The sequence below is a fragment of the Ranitomeya variabilis genome, chromosome 5 (assembly GCF_051348905.1).
Source record: "Ranitomeya variabilis isolate aRanVar5 chromosome 5, aRanVar5.hap1, whole genome shotgun sequence".
Classification (NCBI taxonomy): domain Eukaryota; kingdom Metazoa; phylum Chordata; class Amphibia; order Anura; family Dendrobatidae; genus Ranitomeya; species Ranitomeya variabilis.
In genome coordinates, this window is record NC_135236.1 from 340,596,173 (window position 1) to 340,619,953 (window position 23,781).

Consider the following 23,781-nt stretch of genomic DNA (forward strand, 5'->3'; position numbering starts at 1 on the left):
GCAGACAATATCACCCCATCCTTAAGTATACCCGTAGGTTTAGAATCACCAGGGGAATCAGGTTCAAAACTCCTAGAAAGGGCATCCGCCTTCACATTCTTAGTACCTGGCAGATACGAAACCACAAAATTAAACCGGGAGAAAAACAACGACCAGCGCGCCTGTCTAGGATTCAGACGTCTGGCCGACTCAAGATAAATCAAATTTTTGTGATCAGTCAAGACCACCACCTGATGTTTAGCACCCTCAAGCCAATGACGCCACTCCTCGAATGCCCACTTCATCGCCAAAAGCTCCCGATTACCGACGTCATAATTTCGCTCGGCGGGCGAAAATTTTCGAGAAAAGAACGCACAAGGTCTCATCACTGAACAATCTGAACTTTTCTGCGACAAAACCGCCCCCGCTCCGATCTCGGAAGCATCAACTTCCACCTGAAAAGGAAGAGAAACATCAGGCTGGCACAACACCGTAGCAGAAGAAAAACGGCGCTTAAGCTCCCGAAAGGCCTCCACAGCAGCAGGAGACCAATCTGCAACATCAGCACCCTTTTTAGTCAAATCAGTCAAAGGCCTGACAACGCTAGAAAAACCAGTTATGAATCGACGATAAAAGTTAGCAAAGCCCAAAAATTTCTGAAGGCCCTTAAGAGAAGTCGGTTGTGTCCAGTCACAAATAGCCCGAACCTTCACAGGATCCATCTCAATAGAAGAGGGGGAAAAAATGTACCCCAAAAAAAAATTCTTCTGAACCCCAAAAACACACTTTGAACCTTTAACAAACAGAGAATTGGTCCGCAAAACCTGAAAAACCCTCCTAACTTGTTGAACATGAGATTCCCAGTCATCCGAAAAAATCAAGATATCGTCCAAATACACAATCATAAATTTATCCAGATATTCACGGAAAATATTGTGCATAAAAGACTGAAAGACCGAAGGGGCATTTGACAGACCAAAAGGCATCACCAAATACTCAAAATGGCCCTCGGGCGTATTAAATGCGGTTTTCCACTCATCCCCCTGCTTAATTCGCACCAAATTATACGCACCGCGAAGATCAATCTTAGAGAACCACTTCGCCCCCTCAATGCGAGCAAATAAATCTGTCAGCAATGGCAAAGGATACTGATATTTGACTGTGATCTTATTCAAGAGTCTATAATCAATACAAGGTCTCAAAGAACCATCGCTTTTAGCTACGAAAAAGAACCCCGCTCCAAGAGGAGACGAAGAAGGACGAATATGTCCCTTTTCCAAGGACTCCCTAATATACTCTCGCATGGCAGCATGTTCAGGTACAGACAGATTGAATAGACGACCCTTAGGAAATTTACTGCCAGGGATCAAATCTATGGCGCAATCGCAATCTCTGTGAGGAGGAAGAGAATTAAGAGTAGATTCCTCAAAAACCTCACGATAATCAGACAAAAAGTCAGGAATTTCAGAGGGAATAGATGAAGCAATGGAGACCAAAGATGTGTCCCCATGATTTCCCTGACATCCCCAGCTTAGTACAGACATTGTTTTCCAGTCAAGGACTGGGTTATGAGTTTGCAACCATGGCAATCCCAGCACCAACACATCATGTAGATTATACAGTACAAGGAAGCGAATCACCTCTTGATGGTCTGGAGTCATACGCATAGTCACTTGTGTCCATTATTGTGGTTTATTACTAGCCAATGGTGTAGAATCAATACCCTTTAAAGGTATAGGAACTTCCAGAGGCTCTAGATCAAACCCACAGCGCCTGGCAAAGGACCAATCCATAAGACTCAAAGCGGCGCCAGAATCCACATACGCATCCGCAACAATAGAAGATAACGAACAAATTAAAGTTACAGACAAAATAAACTTGGACTGCAAAGTGCCAATAGCAGAGGATTTATCAACTTTCTTTGTTCGTTTAGAGCATGCTGATATAACATGAGTAGAATTTCCACAATAGAAGCACAAATGATTTTTGCGCCTATAAATCTGTCGTTCGCTTCTGGACAGAAAGCTATCACATTGCATACTCTGTGGTGCCTCTTCAGAAGACACCGCCAACTGGTGCACAGGTTTGCGTTCCCGTAAACGCCAATCAATCTGAATTGCCATTGTCATGGACTCATTCAGACCAGTAGGCGCAGGAAACCCCACCATGACGTCTTTTACAGCATCAGAGAGACCTTCTCTGAAAATTGCCGCCAGAGCGCACTCATTCCACTGAGTAAGCACAGACCATTTTCGAAATTTTTGGCAATATATTTCGGCTTCATCTTGCCCCTGAGAGAGGGCTATTAGGGCTTTCTCAGCCTGAATCTCCAAATTTGGTTCCTCATAAAGCAACCCCAAAGCCAGAAAAAACGCATCCACATTGAGCAACGCAGGATCCCCTGGTGCCAATGAAAATGCCCAATTTTGGGGGTCACCCCGCAGTAAAGAAATAACAATTTTTACTGGGCAGGATCTCCAGCAGAATGAGATCTCAGCGAAAGAAACAATTTACAATTGTATTTAAAATTTAGAAAACAAGATCGATCTCCAGAAAAAAACTCCGGTATAGGAATTTTAGGTTCAGACCGAGGAGCATGTAACAAAAAATCTTGTATATTCTGAACTTTAGAGGCAAGATTATACAAATTGGTAGCCAGACTCTGGGGATCCATATTTCAACAGATAAAGTCTGAGCCATTCAGGGGTTAAGAGAAGAGGAAAACACAGTCCTGGCTTGCCTCCAGAGAATGTCCCCACAGGAGATAGCAGCCCCCCACATATAATAACGGTGAGAGCAGATGAAAAGACACACGTAGTATGAAAGCAGATTTAGCACAGAGAGGCCCGCTAACTAAATAGCAGAAAGATACAACAGAGGACTTCGCGGTCAGCTGCAAAACCCTTCAAAACACCATCCTGAAATTACCTTAACTCATGTGACAACTCATGCCACTGGAGTGGTAATTTCAGCCCAACAAGAGCTTCCAGCTGCAGAGATTCACATAAGTGCAAACTGGACAAAACATACAAAAATAGACTTAAGGACTAAAGTGTCCAACTTAGCTGAGCAGAAAACTGGGAGCAGGAACATGCAACAGAATCACTCTGGATACATTGATGGCCAGCATTAGAATGACTGAGGAGCAAGGTTAAATAGGATACTCCCACATCCTGATAGGAACAGGTGAACTGAGAAGGCAAAGCTTGCATGACACCAGTACCACAAGAGACCACCGGGGGAGCCCACGAACCGAATCACAACAGATGCTGTCCCTTGCCGTGTCTTGCCGGCACTTCCGGCTTCGCGTCTGCTCTAGGAATCCCGCAATCTGCGCATGCGTGCTGGGTGGCATAGCTCGCGGCCGCATACTCCTTCGGTGCCTTGTACCAGGAGGAGGTCATGACCCGGAGGTGCCACCCTGTCATGGTGGCAGCCACCGGGTATATCAGGCGTCTTCCTGCCTTGGAAGGTGCCTGATTATCAGTAGTGTGTGCGCTAGCAACCTTGTTGGAGTATATACTGGTTTCCTCAGGCCCTGTCTGCTCTGTTCTGTGCTCTGCACATCTTTGCTTTGCCCTGGTGTGCTCTGTGTGTCTCTTACCCATCCCTGTCCTCTTTTGTCTTGCAGTGTCAGCTCTCACTGTGGCTCCGTGGGGTTCTTGTATCCATCCCCTCTCCTCGGATCCTGTCCTAAGTCCTTCCCTGTCCGCCACTGATCGTGCACAGTTCCAAGCTCCATTCCAGGATCCCTTAATCCACCAGTCCCCTCTCTAACCTTCGCTTCATTTGTCCCTAGTCCCCTATGAGCCGTCTCTTTTGTACCGGCCATTGTGATATTAAACTTTCTTGGGCCTGTCCCTGACGCTCCCTGTATAGGGGTGGGTTCACTAGGGTTGCTCCCCCAGGGGGGCTCTGGTATCACGACCCAGAGGGTCCACTCTTGGAGATGCTTTGGAAGTGTAGCACATTGCACACTTCACATGAAAACCTTCACCAGGAATAGAATATCATCTGTCCGGAAACATCAGCTGTCCGGGATCATCATACTGTGTGGGGGCAATGAGGGCATAAAACTGTGAAGGAGGGAGACTGTGGGACATCATACTATGTATTGGGGCTGTATAGTCATGATACTGTGTGGTGTACTATAATGGGCATCATACTGTGGGTGGCATTACTGTGGGGGCATCATTCTGTGTGTATGGGAATTATGGGAACATCATATTGTGTGGCTAGCATTTTAGTAGCACCATACTGTGTTGAGGCCTTGTGGGGGATATTATACTGTGTCAGTACACTGTGGTAGCATCATGATGTGTGGGGGCATCATACTTTGCTGAGGACACTTAGGGACCAGCATACTGTGCCTCTGGGAGGTACTGTGGGGGCTTTTTGTGATGGATAATTAACAGTATATTCTACTATGTGTCTTGTGGGCATTATGTGGAGTGTCATCCTCTTGGGAGTTATGAAAGAGGTTTGTAGTGGGTGAGAACATAAAGGGTATCAAAGGGGGCACCATTACTGTGTCCCAGCTGCAACACGTTTCCCTCATTGACTTTAAAATTTTGGAGATATGCTCCTCTGTGACTGAGCTTAAGTGCTCTTACCTGACCATATCTGGGCTCCATCAAATATTTTTTTAGAAAGGGGTAATTTGGACTTTTTATATGGGGCTCCATGATATTTATGTATGCCCCTATACCAGTCTTATTGTGGCCTGTTACTTTAATGCTAATCAGAGTTTTGTAAAGACAGCATATTTAGTGAGAAAACCTCTTTTGCACATGCAATTTAATACAAAATTTGTTTAAAACTTAAATCTAGGAAACAAAGTATTTTCAACATCAATGTTTTCATTAGTAGCATTATTAAATTATTTCATGGAGGAAGCTAACAAGATTAACATTTTTTTGTGGTCTAAATATTATTACTAAATTGGACATAAAAAAGCAATAGCTCACACTGACCACCATGCATGATAAGATTTTACTAGGTGTACAGGCTATCTATACATAAATTCACGTCAATAGAATTTTATACTTACGTATACATTGATGTTCTTGGTTTCTAAAGTGATTTTCCTCACATTGCTTACATTTTGTTCCTGTGTACTTTGGTTTACATACACACTGACCTGTTGACTAAAAAAAACCAAAAGGGAAAAGTTAACCAGGTCAAGATCCAAAGATCGTCCATTTATCCACAATTTCTGACATGAACATTTTCTTTTATCTATTCTTTATACATGCAGTATTTAAGAGTTCTAAAAAATGTTCTTGTTCACAAATTCAATTCCTTTTTGCATATTTTTTTTCCATGATACGTAAGGCCTAATTTCTATGTTATTTTCATAATTTTCTTTGCCAATATTGAGCAATATTACAGTAAAATAAAGGAGATATGGTACATTTCTGTTTTTTCCACATTTTTATTATTTTATGACCGCTAAAATATATTTTAATTTTGCTATTCTTTCTATAACAATTATTTGTATATATATTTTTATGCGGGCATGGCTAGCAACAGCGATTCAGACTGGCAGGAGTATTTTTTTAAACTAATTTTATTCCAGGATTTTTTTCATTCATTCATAAAGACTTTTATGGGGCATCTCAACATTTTTTTATATTTGATCTCCTCTGTAACTAGACTGTCATTTCAGCCCCAGTTACAGGTCAAATTCAGTCTTTTAGCTGAACAGCATAGCTGATTTGGGTCTGTTAGGCCTCTGCAACTTCAGTTCACTCATTGCACCCCATGGTCACAAATTCCAGAGGAGGATGTGCTGTTAGCACTTTCTCTACTGTATACACAGAACCTACAGTGGGTACAGAAAGTATTCAGACCCCTTTACATTTTTCACTCTTTGTTTCATTGCAGCCATTTGGTAAATTCAAAAAAGTTAATTTTTTTTCTCATTAATGTACACTCTGCACCCCATCTTGACTGAAAAAAAAGAGAAATGCAGATCCTCTCCAACCTCATGGAACTGGAGAGGATCTGCAAGGAAGAATGGCAGAGGATCCCCAAATCCAGGTGTGAAAAACTTGTTGCATCATTCATTCCCAAGAAGACTCATGGCTGTACTAGCTCAAAAGGGTGCTTCTACTCAATACTGAGCAAAGGGTCTGAATACTTATGACCATGTGATATTTTAATTTTTCTTTTTTAATAAATATGCAAAAATTTCTACATTTCTGTTTTTTTCAGTCAAAATTCGGTGCAGAGTGTACATTAAAAAAAAAGAACTTTTTTGAATTTTCCAAATGACTGCAATGAAGCAAAGAGTGGAAAATGTAAAGGGGTCTGAATACTTTCTGTACCCACTGTATAATTTAAGAGCTCTGCCATCTCCATAGGGAGTCTGCCCGCCTCTGACAGCCGAATCCTTGCTCCTTCATCTGCACCATCTCATGCAGTTGCTTCTGCAATTTAGAGTAATATGGTGTGGCCTGAAAGCTTTACATCTATTTCTGGTCCGAAAGTAGTTAAAGAATGCTGGAAATGTAGAGCAGTTATGAAGTTTTCCTATAATAGACTTATTCACTGCAAATAACTTGTATTGCACTGTGTACATCTGGCAGACCTCATCTGATTTATGGAATATCAAGGGAAAGTGGTATAAAAGTGTTAAACAAATGTTTAGTAGGAAAATGCCATATTGACTTCTTTTGCCAACAAAAATGTCCTTCTTATGTTCTTCAGAAATGGCTAAAAACTCATAATTTTCTTTACTATGTTCTCTTCCAGAAATGTACCCATTAAATAACTATATGAATACTATATAGTAACTGTGACATATTGGTAGAGTATTGCATGCAGTGTGGTGTATGTAAAAAAAAAAAGTTTCACACCTGATTACATTGGTTTCCATAGGAATTATTTAGGAAACAGTTACAAGGTTGACATCCTTTTACACTGTTAAAGCCCCAGTATCCAGGAGCACAAGTATCACAGCTAATGCCAACCACATTTGGTAAACATGGACATTGGCCTGTCTTACTGTCACAGACACATTCTCCAACTTCCTCGTAAATTGAGCAGTTCTCAGTATGTATTCCCTTTGGATTGCAAACACAGCCTTGGAATAAAAAAGGACATATTATTAAAATAATGTATCATCAATTTTTACATAGAATAGATATATTTCTATTTAAAATTATCTGACATAATTAATAGAGACATAACCAAGTCTTTAGGGACATTTTTATTGCATGGTATTTATTTTGTGGTAGGATCATATGTTTGTCGTAATATTTATTATTCCTATGGACATTGTGTAAAAGGTTTTCTGTACCAAAGATATTTTGGCATATGGGGAGGGAGACCAGTCTTTAATAATTTCCTTCCCCATGTATTTTCACAGGTTCATTCAGCTGCTAAATGGCCATTTTAGTTATAGGTGCTCTAATCTGCTCTATCATTAGATAACACAGAAGTTACAGAATAATTATTTTTGCTTTCGATCACTGCATGTGCGGCACCCCAGTGTCCTGGTCGTCGGAGGGATGTCATTATTCTTTCAGGGGGAGAAGTGATGTCATGTCTGAAGGCAATGAAACACAACCACATTCAGGTATCACACACATGCAACATGTTCACATTCCAGACCAGAAGGGGGAGCTCTAAGCCTGTTTAAGGTGAACTCCCCTATATAACATCCTGATCTGGAGGGAAAAGGGGTTCTGAGTGGAGTTCCTGTCAGGAGGACAGAGGGAGAGGAATGAGTCCTGGATCCTGAAGGGCTGCTGCTCCTTGAAGAAGACACCAAAGTGAATATATTGCAGAGAGTGTGCAGGAAAGCAGAGCACAGGAGAGGAATATCAGAGGGAGTTCAGCCAGGAGCAAGCTGCTTCCCTCTGAGGCGCAGAATCCGGTAGCCAGCGCACCGTGGAAGTAAGTGCTCTACGCCTTGCTTCAGAGACTGGCAGGGCAGGAGAATCCAAGTTGCCTGTCTGCTCTTGTATACCCAGGAGGCACGGTGACACCGCTCAGAGGCTGGGGCATGTCACAGTCCCTAACCAAAGTCTCAAGTCACCAGCCATACAGGTTTGTTCTATCCGACCAAGGGGAACAGAGAGGGAACAGAGAGAGAGAGAGAGACAACATCAGTGAGGACCTTACTGGCTAATGCACTAAGGACCTACTGTATAGTGGCGCATAGGAAGGCTACTGAATTCCCACCTGGACAAGGGGACTCTGGAATTGCCTTCAGACCGACCGGACTCTGCCGGCCCTGTCATCTGGCCCTCCAGGCTGAGGATACCATCTGAAGTCTTCAGTAAACAAGGTAAAAGACTGCAAATCCATCTCCTTATTATTCTGAGTATTCTGTCTAGGACTCTGGAACACAGGCGGTACAGTACAGAATCAGTTTATTCAGGGGCATAATTGTCACGAACCCCAGATGTACCTGCTGCAAGGTGGACGGCTCGCTGCAGTAAGGGAGACACGAGCAGAGTGGCGGAGAACTCACCGGGCAGTGAGCAGGACCTGAACCACGTGACTGAGGGGGAGTAGCCAAGGGCAGAGACAGGCGCCTTGAGTGCCGGGGAGCTGGGCGACGCCGGAGAGAGACGTCGAACGTGCCCAGGTAAAACCGGGAGGTCAAATGAGGTACCGGGGTGAGACGGAAGGATAGTCAGGTGAAAGCCGGAGATCAGGGAGCCGAACCAATGAAAGAAGTACCGAAAGAGAAGCGAGATGACGAAGTCAAAACAGACAGGCCTGGAGGTCAGAACCAAGGAAAGAAGTCAAACAAGCGCAGTATGCACACGCACACCAGGGTGTCAGACACACAGACAGAATGAAAGTATAACTGACAGGGAATCTAGGTTCAAAGTGGATATAAATACCCCTCCCAGATCCAAACGGAGGCCACATACAAATAACCCTGAGAGGGAAGGCCTTGAACCCTCACCAAACCATGACAATAACTACAATAGGTGCAGGGGTTGTAATTGCATCCAGACCCTGGAGCCTAAGGGGCCCAAAAAGTCCCTTTGGCCTATATGAGAAGTCCACTACTATTAAAGACTTCTAATAATTTGGGGCCCCAATGGAGCTTTTGCATTGTGGCCTATGAGCTTTAAGTTACAACGCAGAGACTAATCTAGCACATAAAATTCACTAACCTAAACTTACTTGTACAGTTATGATGAATTCCTGATCCAAAGAAACCAGGTAGACATGATTCACAGTTAGGACCGTATGTGTTTTTCATACACAGCAAGCACTCCCCTGTAATCTTGTCACACAAGTTAGGATCTTTTACATTAATGTCATTGCATTGACATGGTAAACACTCTTCCCCTTCTTCTATGTTTCCATAAAAGCCATCAGGACATTCATTACAGTTCTTTCCTGAGAAAATAAGGAACACAGTTGAAAGTTTAAATGAAACTAACATATAAAGTTGGTATAAATGAGCAGCATTTCACCAACAAATAGCCATGTAAATAGTGCACACAGTTTGTTTTACCAATCATTTGTCTTTTGTACTGATTCCAGAATGCCTTTTATATACATAGCTGGTTGTCCTTGAAATCAGAAAGGTCTGCTGACAGCCATATAGGCCTAGTTTTAACCTTATAATTGACACGTGAGCTATTATACAGCCACAGATCAATTATTGCTGTTCACATAAAACCATATTGAATATGTCATTATCTGATATGTATGATAAAAGACGATAAAATTCTAAATATTTTGGCAAAATGTTTCATAATCTGATCTTGAATGTATCTGGGAGTTACCTGTATATCCTTCAAGACAATTGCAATTCACCTCCATAGTCTTATTGTCTTGTTTACAAGAATCTGCAAAATATTTCTTGCTTGTAGGAGAACCCGGACACATGCATGGGCGACATGGTTGTCCCAATAACGGATTACCATAATAATTATCAATACACCTGAGATACAAAATATAGAATTTGTTATGGCTTGCAGTCTAAATATATAATTATATCATCAATAATAATCCTAAACTATACAGTGTATGCAGAATTATTAGTGAGTTTTTTGACAACATCATTCATCATTTTTATGCAGACATTCCAAATCTAAGCTTCATAAACTTGAATGCTTATTGGATGAACTAGATCAGGTGATTTGGATTGTGCAATGAGAGAGGGTACCATCTAAGGATATCAACACCCTTTATCAAGGTGTGCAGAATGATTATGCAGATTGTTTTCTTCAGGCAAAACCAGAGATTTACTAGACTCTGAAAAGTAAAAAATTATTACAAGTCTTGTAGTGGGAAACAGGCTGCTTGAAATTGCTAAGATATTTGGGTGTGATCACAGAACCATCAAAATTTTGTCGCTTATAGTCAATAGGGTAAAAAAATGCTGAGAAAAAAGATGAACATTAACTGCCAAAGATTTGAAAAAAATCAAACATGAAGCAAACAGGAACCCAATATCATCAGTGCTGTCATATTCCAGAACTGCAACCTCCCTGGAGTGCCAGACGTACAAGGTGTTAAAGGGAACCTGTCACCCCGTTTTTTCCGTATGAGATAAAAATACTGTTAAATAGGGCCTGAGCTGTGCGTTACAATAGTGTATTTTGTGGACCCTGATTCCCCACCTATGCTGCCGAAATACGTTACCAAAGTAGCCGTTTTCGCCTGTCAATCAGGCTGGTCTGGTCGGATGGGGGTGGTGACATCGCTCTTTCTTCCCCCAGATCTTGCTTATTTTTCCATTGGTGGCGTAGTGGTTTGCGCATGCCCAAGTGATCGGTGATCGGTGGGTGCGGCCATCTTCCTGTGGCCGCGCATGCGCAGATGGAGCGCTCTGCTGCCCGGGGCTTCAGGAAAATGGCCGCGGGATGCCGCGCGTGCGCAGATGGAGATCGCGGCGGCCATTTTCCTGAAGCCGAGATGCGAACTCTGCTTCAGGAAAATGGCCGTGCGGCATCCCGCGGCCATTTTCCTGAAGCCCCGGGCTGCAGAGCGCTCCATCTGCGTATGCGCGGCCACAGGAAGATGGCCGCCCCCACCGATCACCAGGGTAATAGCGCAGATCACGCTCTTTTTCCTCACAACTCTGCAGTGGATTCGGCACTTGGGCATGCACAAACCACTACACCACCAACGGAAAAATAAGCAAGATCTGGGGGAAGAAACAGCGATGTCACCACGCCCATCCGACCAGACCAGCCTGATTGACAGGCGAAAACGGCTACTTTAGTAACGTATTTCGGCAGCATAGGTGGGGAATCGGGGTCCACAAAATACAGTATTGTAATGCACAGCTCGGGCCCTATTTAACGGTATTTTTATCTCATACGGAAAAAACGGGGTGACAGGTTCCCTTTAATGGCTCAGATATATGGCCAAGGAAAGAAAAGCTGAAACTCGACAAACACTTAACAAGACACACACGTTGTAATGTCAAGACTTGGCCAATAAATGTTTGAAGATGGATTTTTCAAAGGTTTTAATGGACTGATGAGATGAGAGTGACTCTTGATGGATCAAATGTATGGGCCCGTGGCTGGATCAGTAACAGAAACAGACCTTTGCTTCGACTCAGACACTAGCTATGGGCTGTAAACAATTTCTTCAAGCAGTAATACAAGAAATAGTCTGCATCTTTAAAGAAAACCATGATTTTATTGTAGGACACTGCTCCATCACATGCATTAAAGTACTCCATTGCTTGACTAACCAGCAAAGGGCTTAAACATAAAAGAATAATGATATGGACCCCTTCTTCAGCTGTCGTAAACCTTATTAAAGACTTGGGGGCCTTTCTTAAATGGGAGATTTAAGATGAAGGAAAACCATACACCTCTCTCAACAATGTCTGGGAGGCTGTAGTTGTGCTGCCCAAAAAGTTGGTAGTCAACGGGTAAAGAAACTGACAGACTCCATGTATGGAAGACCTATGATTGTTCCTGAAAAGAAGGGCAGTTATATTGGTCACTGATATTTTTTTTAAATGTTAGTAATGTATTTTTGTACGTTTTCTGTTATTTGGTTATTACTCTCACTTTAGCAGATTAAAATAAACAATTGGAATGGGAAAATTGATGTTTTTCAGTTAGATCCATAATAATTCTGCACACTAATAGTTGCTCAATAATTCTGCACACATCAATGTTCTGCTAAGAAAGAGAAAATCTCACTTTTACTTACTAAAATATTCAAGTTTATTAGCCTTTTAGATTGACCATCAGCCTTGTAGTTGTTCAATAATAAAATTAGTCATCAAAAAACAAAATGGTCTCATAATTGTGCACACAGTGTATAAGATTTTTCTGGTGGGCCCTTGAAAAAGTGTTTAAGGTCCAGCAGCAGATAAGCAGATAATCAGAAAATAAAAGTGGAGCAGGTATCTTTTCTATCTTCTTCATGGCACGAGAATGCAATGGTAACAGCATTTATAATTCAATTAAAAGTAAACACATACTTACTATATATGGCTTTAAGGGGTTGTCCATGTAGTTTAACAACATTAAGTATGAGAGATTTTCCTACTCTGTGAACCGCTAGCTGCCAGTTAGTGCACAGCACTAGGGTTCTTAATATGTCGGCTGAAGGAGGAGCATGTGACCAGACCTGTTTATTAGCCTCCTCAAATTGCCTATGAGCTGTTTTTTAATAGGAAGAGGCTGACAGACAGGCCTTGTCAAGCGTCCCTCAAGAAATATATATTACTAAAAGCTTTAATATCATACTCAACAAACTTGTTAAAGGACAAATAAAGTAGACAACCTGATTACATTTTAACCATTAGAATCATGAATGAATACACTGTAGGTATAACAGCCATTGTGTAGTATATGAAACAGTTTACTTAGGCCATGTGCACACTTTGCGGTGTGCTCTGCAGGTTTATCCCGCAGCAGAATTGATAAATCTGCAGGGCAAAACCGCTGCGGTTATCCCTGCAGATTTATCGCGGTTTGTTCCGCGGTTTCCGTTGCTGGATTACTCCTATACTATTGATGCTGCATATGCAGCAATATGCAGCATCAATAGTAATGTTAAAAATAATAAAAATTGGTTATACTCACCCTCGGCGCTGCACGCGGCGCTCCGGTTCCAAAGAAGCTGTGCCGAGAAGGACCTTCGTGACGTCACGGTCATGTGACCACGACGTCACCGCAGGTCCTGCTCGCACAGCAACCAGACGGGACGGCCGCGGGCAGCGCTGAGAGGTGAGTATAGCATCATTTTTTATTTTAATTCTTTTTTTTTTTACACTATTTATGCTTTTCAGGGCCTGGAGGAGAGTCTCCTCTCCTCCACCCCGGGTAGCAACCGCACATTATCCGCTTACTTCCCGCATCGTGGGCACAGCCCCATGCGGGAAGTTAGCGGTTCAATGCATTCCTATGGGTGCAGAATCGTTGCGATTCTGCACAAAGAAGTGACATGCTGCGGGTTGTAAACCGCTGCGTTTCTGCGCGGTTTTTCCCGCAGCATGTGCATTGCGGTTTGCGGTTTCCATAGGGTTTACATGTTAATGTAAACGCTATGGAAACTGCTGCGGACACGCAGCATCAAAATCGCCGCGGATCCGCGGTAAAAACCGCGAAGTGTGAACATGGCCTTACAGTGTTGAGCATAAATGAGTCCACCCTGTTTGAAAAGTAAAATTTTAGTCAATGTGTAACTAAATACAAGAACAATTTCCAAATTTTGCCAAGGCTGAGTTTCATAGAACATTTTTTAAACCCATAATTGGAAAGTAAGGTTAATAATATAACTTTCTACCATGGTATGTTTAACTTACTGTTAAAAGTGGTATTCTCATTTGGAATACTAGATATTTTCTATGATTCTATATATTATCACTTTTCATATACGGTAAAATGTTTAACCCCTTTCTGCCATCTGACATACTATTCCGCCCATGTGACCTGGGACTTAATCCCCATGGATGGAATAGTACTTCATTACTGATCGGCCGCGCACACAGGGGGGGAGGGGAAGCTGATCGGGGCCGGGTGTCAGAAGATTGTCACAGCTGACATCAAGCACTAAGTGCCAGGAGCGGTCACGGACCACTCCCATCACTTTAACCAATGAAGCACTGCGATCAAACATGATCGCAGTGTTCCGGAGCCGGCAGAGGGGCTCACAGCTCTCTGCCTTTGGATTGGAGACCCCACGGCATGCCACGGGGTCCCGATCGCTCCCATCGTAACCTGATGTCGTCATGATGACATCCGGGTTACCAGAGCTGAGAGACTTCCTGTCATGCACAGTGCATGTCAGGAAGTCTCTAAGGTCAGTGTGCAGGAATTGCAGTGCTGACAGCTTCTATAGCATGCAGATCTGCATGCTATAGAAACGATCAGCCTGCACAAAATGAGTGTCCCATAGTGGGACACAGTGTAAAAGTAAGAATGAATGAAATTTTTTTTTAAATAATTGTAAAAATATTTAAAAAAATAATAAAAAAACAATATTTATTCTATCATCACTAAACATTTGAATAAAAAAAATCTAAACAATAAAAGTACACAAATTTAGTTTTGCGCGTCTTTAACGACCTGACTTATAAAACTGTCTCACTAGTTAACCCCTTTTGTAAACACCATTAAAAAAAAAACAAGGCAAGAAAACAATGCTTTATCCTCATACCGCGGAACAAAAAGTGGAATAACATGCGATCAAAAAGACGGATATAAATAAACATGGTACTGCTGAAAACATCATCTTGTCCCTCAAAAAACAAGCCCCCATACAGCTCCATCACCAGAAAATTATAAAAGTTATAGGTCTCAGAATAAAGAGATGCAAAAGTAATTATTTTTTATATAAAATAGTTTTTATTGCATAAAAGCACCAAAACATAAAAAAAATAAAAAATGAGTTATCACTGTCATTGTACTAACCCAAAGAATAAAACTGATTTATCAATTTTACCACATGCGTAATGGTATAAACGCCCCCTCAAAGGAAATTCATGAATTGCTGGTTTTTGTTCATTCTGCCTCACAAAAATCAGAATAAAAATTGATAAAAAGATGTGTTAGTGCTAGCGGAACGCACCAAATAATTAGAGAAAAGGAATAAGATACGTTCGCAGCCCGGGGTCCACCGTGCAGAGATGGAACCTGCTGCTTAGCAATGACGGACTATATAGCGGTACAATGAGGATACACACGAGTTAGCTTCACCCTGTGTGAAAGAAGCGAACCCTGTTGTGTCACAGGGCCGCAGTACCACACGTAACAGAAATAATAATTAAATAGCACGAGAGTGCATGCGGTGCCGCACTGGCGGACGCCACTAACCACCCAGACTTGGATTTGGAAAGCGCGGTGATAGCGCACGGCGCCGCACTGGCGGTCACAGCAATAGACGCTGTTTGCGTACCAGTGTTGGTTACAAGTTGGGCGCTAGATTACAATCATCCTCCTTACGTGAGCATTCAAACACAAGGGAGGGGATGATTAAAGAGCGACTTTCACTCACAACACACACGCATAAACAAGTGTATGCTAGCGCATGGCCGTGCGGCCATGCGAACCTTTTATAGCTGCAGCAAGTTCAAGTCCTTCCTAGAGGACCAATGAGAGCTGCTACAGTAACTGAGCAGCTTCAGGACCTTCCTAGAGGACCAATAGGAGCTACTGCAGTACCTGAGCATGTGACCCCAGACCTCCACTGAGAGGTCTTCCTTTGGGCATGCTCAGAAGGGGAAAAGCAGGATTTAGTCCCAGAGATGTCTGCTCACCGCTGATCAGTACAGGCTACAATGGCAGAGCCTGGAAAGGCAGCAGTAACCCTTTGCACAGAATCAGACTGAGCGAGACGCTGGGACCGACATCTCCGCTGAGCAGGCACCACTGCAGCTGATGCAGAATGAGAGACCGCAGCAGATATAGTTTGAGATTCCCCCTGTGCAGCGGTGGGAACTCGACTCCTAACAAGATGTCATGTGCCTAAAAAGGTACCAATAAAAACATCAACTCCACAATAAAGCAAGACTCTGTATGACAAAATATGGAAAAATTATAGCTCTCAAAATGTGGTGATGCAAAAACTATTTTTTGCAATAAAAAGCGTCATTCAGTGTGTGACAGCTGCCAAGCATAAAAACCTGCTATAGATAGTACATCATAAAAAATACATACAATGAGATACGGCCTTCCCAAAACCCTGTCTGATGACAAATGCACACTTATAAATAGTAAATCATACCCCCTTTATTACTTCCTTAGATAGGGAAAAATAATAAAATAAAAAAAGTATTTATTTTCATTTTCCTATTAGGGTTAGGGTTAGGGTTGAGGCTAAAGCTATGGTTAGGGGTGGGGCTAAAGTTGGGGTTAGGGTTTTTATTACATTTACCATTGGGATTAGAGTTAGGGTTGGGATTAGGGTTAGGGGTGTGTCAGGGTTAGGGGTCTTGTTAGGGTTAGGGGTGTGTTGGGGTTAGGGGTGTGGTTAGGGTTGGATTAGGGTTAGGGGTGTGTTGGGGTTAGGGTTGGAGTTAGAATTGAGGGGTTTCCACTGTTTAGGCACACCAGGGGCTCTCCAAATGCGACATGGCGTCCGATCTCAATTCCAGCCAATTCTGCGTTGAAAAAGTAAAATGGTGCGCCTTCCCTTCCGAGCTCTGCCGTGTGCTCAAACAATGGTTTACCCCCATATATAGGGTATCACTGTACTCAGGACAAATTGGACAAAAACTTTTAGAGTCCAATTTCTCCTGTTACCCTTGGGAAAATAAAAATTTGGGGGCTAAAATAAAATTTATGTGGGGAAAAAATGATTTTTTTATTTTCACAGCTCTGCCTTATAAACTTTAGTGAAACACTTGGGTGTTCATAGTTCTCACAGCACAACTAGATAAGTTCCTTGGTGGGCCTAGTTTACAATATGGGGTCACTTGTGGGGGGTTTCTACTGTCTAGGCACATCAGGGGCTCAGCAAATGCAACGTCGGCATTCCAAAATGTCACTACTTCCCTTCTGAGCCCCGACGTGTGCCCAAACAGTAGTTTTCTCCCATATATGGGATATCAGCATACTCAGGACAAATTGCACAACAACTTTTGGTGTCCAATTTTTCCTGTTACCCTTGGGAAAATAAAAAATTGGGGACAAAAAAATTATTTTTGAGGAAAAAATATGATTTTTTATTTTTATGGCTCTACATTATAAACTCCTGTGAAGCACTTGGGGGTTCAAAGTGCACACCACACATCTAGATAATTTCCTTAGGGGGTCTACTTTCCAAAATGGTGTCACTTGTGGGGGTTTCCACTGTTTGGGCACATCAGGGGCTCTCCAAACGCGACATGGCGTCCGATCTCAATTCCTGCCAATTTTGCATTGAAAAGTCAAAAGAAGCTCCTTCCCCTCTAAGCTCTGCCATGTGCCCAAACAGTGGTTTACCCCCACATATGGGGTATCAGCGTACTCAGGACAAATTGTACAACAACTTTTGTGGTCCAATATCTCCTGTTACCCTTGGTAAAATGAAACAAATTGGATCTGAAATAAATTTTTTGTGAAAAAAAGGTAAATGTTCATTTTTTTTAAACATTCCAAAAATTCTTGTGAAGCACCTGAAGGATTAATAAACTTCTTGAATGTGGTTTTGAGCACCTTGAGGGGTGCACTTTTTATAATGGTGTCACTTTTGGGTATTTTCTATCATATAAACCCCTTAAAGTGACTGCAAATGAGGTGCGGTCCCTAAAAAAAAAATGGTGTTGCAAAAATAACCAAGGAGAGGCGGTGATAGAATCAATCTACTGGAAAAGAGAGAGGCCTTCTGGATTTACACCCTGTAAACTCTCGCCCCCAAAGGTCTTAATCGTGATTATGAATTGATGGCATTTGTATGATAAACGTTGACATTATCCTGCATTGCTACTCTATATATAATTCCTTTGTTCCACTTTTCACAGCTTTACCATGTTGTAATATGTGGTTTTCCTTTATGTACACATAGTTTCCTTTTTACAGAGCAAGTTAGTATATTACAGGGATTCCTACATGCTTGCCCTCCCCAACATGGCGGCGGTACTACTGTTGCCGGTAAATACTCAGCAAACACTAGCCCGCTAATTTTGCCTTTATTCCCGCACATTTGCATGCCAACACATCGCTCACAGCATCGCTGTACTTTTTCATTCTACAATAGCTAAAGGCCCCGTCTCACATAGCGAGATCGCTAGCGAGATCGCTGCTGAGTCACAAGTTTTGTGACGCAACAGCGACCTCCATAGCGATCTCGCTATGTGTGACACGTACCAGCGATCAGGCCCCTGCTGCGAGATCGCTGGTCGTGTCGGAATGGCCTGGACCTTTTTTTGGTCGTTGAGGCCCCGCTGACATTGCTGAATCGGTGTGTGTGACACCGATCCAGCGATGTCTTCACTGGTAACCAGGGTAAACATCGGGTTACTAAGCGCAGGGCCGCGCTTAGTAACCCGATGTTTACCCTGGTTACCAGCGTAAATGTAAAAAAAAACAAACAGTACATACTCGCCTTCTGATGTCCGTCAGGTCCCTTGCCGTCTGCTTCCTGCTCTCACTGACTCCCGGCCGTACAGTGAGAAGTGAGAGCACAGCAGTGACGTCACCGCTGCGCTCTGCTCTCAGTGTACGGCGGCTCAGTCAGTCAGAGCAGGAAGCAGACGGCAAGGGACCTGGACACCGAAAGGCGAGTATGTACTGTTTGTTTTTTTTGGTAACCAGGGTAAACATCGGGTTACTAAGCGCGGCCCTGCGCTTAGTAACCCGATGTTTACCCTGGTTACCCGGGTGCTGCAGGGGGACTTCGGCATCGTTGAAGACAGTTTCAACGATGCCGAAGTCGTTCCCCTGATCGTTGGTCGCTGGGGAGAGCGGTCTGTGTGACAGCTCCCCAGCGACCACACAGCGACTTACCAACGATCACGGCCAGGTCATATCGCTGGTCGTGATCGTTGGTAAATCGCTAAGTGAGACGGGGCCTTAAGTTGCGCACCTTAGTGACTTCTATATTTTGCCTCCTTCAACGTGGCGGTCGAATGTACGTGCTCCTGTGACACATATAGCCATTTCCGGCTTGTCACTCCCACTGGCAGTCTCTGCCCCTCCATCACACAACAGTGGAATGCTTGTTCCCTTGTGACATGCACGGCTAAGACCGGCACGTCACTTCCGCCTATAATTCATTGAGGCCAGACGCTGGTAGACACGCTGCTACTGGAGCTCAGCTGTTTCCGGCTGATTACTCCCTCCCACCCTCTACCACTATAAGATGGGTCTCCTTTTAGACATAACTGCACTACAGCGGTGGACACCGCGATGACAACCACCCCACAGGTAATCACCCACCCAGTTCGTTCTTTCTTATTACCTTACCATATATACTCCCATACCAGGGTTCATTACAGCGTTTTTTACTCTCTTTAGGCTGCAATCTATCTTCTATAATATCCAGTGTGATACTGGAGGCATTTCTGGTAGGTGCACATTCACCAGCATCTCTCTATTTACTATATTACCCTGACCTTCACTCTTACTAGACTTTTTCATTTTACCCTTAGGTAGGCTTTATAACCACCTGTATCCACTCTTTATCCCAGTTTACGGTATGTAGCTTTTCACTAATCTACAGTTACTGTGCCACTATAAGTGTTTCTCTTAAGCACCAGCACTCTCCACACTATGCTTTTGCTGGCATACACATATATGCATAGGATTTTTTGGGTATGTTTTGTATATACTTTGTTTATTTTTTTTCTTTTTGTTTTTCATAGTATCCTGACCATGTAATTGATTATGGCATATGTATATGTACTCTTTACAGTTACTGATGAAGGTCCCTTTATGTGACCGAAACGTTTACTGACTTGGGATACAATAAATTATCCACTCCTTCTCATTACAAAGTTGAGTGCCGTTTTTTTTTGTACTACTTGTGATTACGGTTTGGGAACCTACCCGTGCACCTTCTCAGGTTGTGCACACGTTAATCTCTTATATTTATGAACACAATGTCATAGTGATCTCAACTAGGGTTGAGCGAAACGGATCGGACAAATTCAAAAATCGCCGACTTTCGGCAAAGTCAGGTTTCATGAAACCCGACCTGATCCTAGTGTGGGATCGGCCATGAGGTCGGCGATCTGCGCGCAAAAGTCGCATTTCATATGACGCTTTCAGTGCCATTTTTCAGCCAATGAAGGAGGACGCAGAGTGTGGGCAGCGTGATGATATAGGTCTTGGTCCCCACCATCTTAGAGAAGGGCATGACAGTGATTGGCTTGCTTTCTGCAGCGTCACAGGGGCTATAAAGGGGTGTGCACACCGACCGCCATCCTACTTCTGCCGATCTTAGCATAGGGAGAGGTTGCTGCAGCTTCATCAGAAGAAGGGATATAGTTAGGGAGGGAAGATTAACCCCCAAACTGCTTGTGCTGTAGCGATTTCCACTGTCCAGCACCACCTTTTCTTTGCAGGGACAGTGGAGGCAATATTTTTGTGCATCAGCTCTGTAGCTTATTAGGCTGCCTTATAAGGCTCCCTGATAGCTTCATGGCTGTTTGCACGCTGCTGTGCAAACCAACTGCTTTTTTAAAAGCAAAAATCCTGTTGCTCCTTTCTGCACAGTTATCTTGTTTATTTGTCCACACTTTTGTGTGCAGCAGTCCTTTTTATTGCTGCCATACTTGTCCTGAGATCATTGTAGGGAGATTGAAATTGTACTACAGTCCTTGTATTTTTTCATATATCTTCCAGCCACTTTCTGCCACTTACATTGTGTTGTTTTATACACTGGGCCTGAGTTTTGGTTCAGTCTCCAAAAAGAAAAAGTGAGATTCAAATTCTCACAAAGTGGATATACTGCAGTCCTGTTAGTTTGTCGTATGTCAGCCAGCCACTTTCTGCCACTTAGATTGCGTTGTTATATACACTGGGCCTGAGTTTTGGTTCAGTCTTCCCCCCAAAAAAGTGAGATTCAAATTCTCACAAAGTGGATATACTTCAGTCCTGTTAGTTTGTCGTATGTCAGCCAGCCACTTTCTGCCACTTAGATTGCGTTGCTATATACACTGGGCCTGAGTTTTGGTTCAGTCTCCCAAAAAAAGTGAGATTCAAATTCTCACAAAGTGGATATACTTCAGTCCTGTTAGTTTGTCGTATATCAGCCAGCCACTTTCTGCCACTTACATTGTGTTGTTTTATGCACAGAGCCTGAGTTTTGGTTCAGTCTCCCAAAAAAAGGGAGATTTAAATTCTTAACAAGTTTATATACACCTTATATCTTGTTTTACAGTATCATATAACGGTTTTTATTTTGGTTAGATTTTCCAAAAAATGAGGAAGTCTAGTAGAAGAGCCCGTGGGCGGTGGTTGCCAGCTAGTACTGATGGTGGTGGTGCATCTGGTGGTAGTGGCAAAAGCACAATAGCACCTAAGGCTGGAGGTGTTGAGCCAGCGTTATTGTCTGGCTACACAAGGCCTCGAAGGCTCCCTTATCTGGGAGTAGGAAAACAGCTTTTAAAGCCGGAGCAGACACCTGGCCTGAATTGGCAGAATATGCATTACAGGAACTCGCTTGCCCTGCTGCTAGTGTGCTATCAGAAAGAGTCTTCAGTGCTGCTGGTTCAATACTGACCGAAAAAAAGACACATCTGGCTACCCAAAATGTTGATGATCTAACCTTCATTAAAATGAATCAATCATGGATTTCAAATTATTTTGCCCCACCTTCCCCTGCTGACACGTAGCTTGCTGGAAAAATGTCCTGCTTTTGGCCTCCTCTTACTGACTTCTCCAATTCCTCCATTTGCAGCTGCTGAATGTCCACCATAGGCCACTTTTATACCTCCCTAAATGGGCTGACTCCCCCCACAGGGCCGTGGTCACCACCTGGCGCAAGCACCCGTGCGAGTGCCATTTGCCTGGACAGGTGGGTGGGCCCACTCTTGGGCGACGACACTGGCACAGGGTCCCTCATAGTACAATGAAGTGTCTCTGACGGTGGTGGTGCACAACCAACGTCAGACACACCGTCGTAATATGAGGGGCCCTGTGCCAGTACCGCCGCCCACAAGAGAGTGTTCCCCCTCAGCTCGAACAGTGCTCTACCACTTGCAATACTTACCTCTCCCTGCTCCACCACTGTGTAGTCTGTGCTGTTAAATCTTTCAATGGCACTGCCAATACAAATTTGTTGAAATGATAGATGATAGTTAAAATATACAGGGGCCCTGGCCTCCATTTAGACCAGTTAATACTTTGCGCCTACTACCACTGTCTGCTACTCAGCAGAGGAGCCCACCCCTGTACCTAGCTATGCCACCTGTTTATTTATGAACAATTGTTTGGCAGACATTTAGCCCACTTCATTATTTGGGCCTACTAACTGTGTCTGCCACTCATTACAGTTTTCCTCCACTGAACAAATCAATGCCGCCTGTTTAGTCCTGTTACCACATTTGAACTGCATTTAGCCTACTTTATTATTTGGGCCTACTAACTGTGTCTGCCACTCATTACAGTTTTCCTCCACTGAACAAAGCAATGCCACCTGTTTAGTCCTGTTACCACATTTGAACTGCATTTAGCCTACTTTATTATTTGGGCCTACTAACTGTGTCTGCCACTCATTACAGTTTTCCTCCACTGAACAAAGCAATGCCACCTGTTTAGTCCTGTTACCACATTTGAACTGCATTTGGCCAACTTTATTATTTGGGCCTACTAACTGTGTCTGCCACTCATTACAGTTTTCCTCCACTGAACAAAGCAATGCCGCCTGTTTAGTCCTGTTACCACATTTGAACTTCATTTAGCCTACTTTATTATTTGGGCCTACTAACTGTGTCTGCTGTGATATATGTGATGCAGTAACCCCTGTGACAGGTAGGGGGCGCTGCATGATCTCCCCAGTATGCGCTTGGAGGCGTGATGGTGTAGAGAGAAAGTTTGGCAGGATTGTAAATGGCCAATATGTGTGTTGCAGAGGAGGTTACTCTGCACTGTCAATCTGATGTATTGTGGTTATGCTGGGACCTGTAGTCCCTCAAGAGTTTGTGTTATGTGTATAGTTCTCATGGGAGATTGGCATGGCTAGTCATGAGAGATGGGAGGGTCAGACTAGCCACACACACACTCCCACCCAGGGGAGTGGTTACCAGTATGTAACGTGACCAGTGTGTGGGTCAGTGTTCGTTGTGAGCTCCCTGTGTGTGGAGCTGAGAGGTGTGTCCGGTAGGTCCTGTGTGGTTCCTGTGTGTGGACCTGACCGGTGAAGGTGCTGGATTGTCCTAGGAATGACTAGGGTCCTGTAAGCACCTGAGACCGAGGAACCTGGTGTACGGTCAGTGCTGGATTGTCCTAGGAATGACTAGGGTCCTGCAAGCACCTGAGACCGTGAGACTTGGCTTTGGGTGGCCTGGGTATTGGACGTTCCCGGCTGGGGAAGGACGTCCTGAAGAGTACCCGGACTAGGCCACCAGGCGGGGTCCTGGCTACCTGGGTGTTGGGAGGTCCTGCGCGGAGGACCGGATCCCTGAATAGCACGAGGTGAGGACCGGGATCTGTGGAGCCAGTGACAGTTACTGTGTGGGGAAGCTGGAGTCCTTCGGTGAGGTCTGGACTGACTACTGTGTGCCGGACAGGCAAGTTGGGGATCCCTGTTAGGCAGCTTACCCAGAAGAGTGTTAACGGAGTGTGGGGAAGCTGGAGTCCTTCGGTGAGGTCTGGACTGACTACTGTGTATTGACCAGGCAAGTTGGTGATCCCCGTTAGGCAGCTTACCCAGAAGAGGTTAACGGAGTCGGCAGGTGGAGCAGGAGCTCCCGTCAGGTACCAA

The 23,781-nt window shown here is 43.7% G+C and overlaps 1 protein-coding gene across 3 annotated transcripts in view; it reads right to left on the reverse strand.

Annotated features, from left to right (window-relative positions):
* Positions 1–23,781, reverse strand: part of LAMB4 (laminin subunit beta 4) — a 394,745-nt gene that overhangs the window by 184,776 nt on the left and 186,188 nt on the right. For all 3 annotated transcript variants that reach the window (XM_077264810.1, XM_077264809.1, XM_077264812.1), the window contains exons 28-31: positions 9,741–9,898; positions 9,130–9,348; positions 6,840–7,066; positions 5,030–5,126 (exon numbers count right to left, since the gene is read on the reverse strand). In XM_077264810.1, coding sequence (XP_077120925.1) covers positions 5,030–5,126; positions 6,840–7,066; positions 9,130–9,348; positions 9,741–9,898 — 701 coding nt within the window. The remainder of the gene's footprint in view (positions 1–5,029; positions 5,127–6,839; positions 7,067–9,129; positions 9,349–9,740; positions 9,899–23,781) is intronic.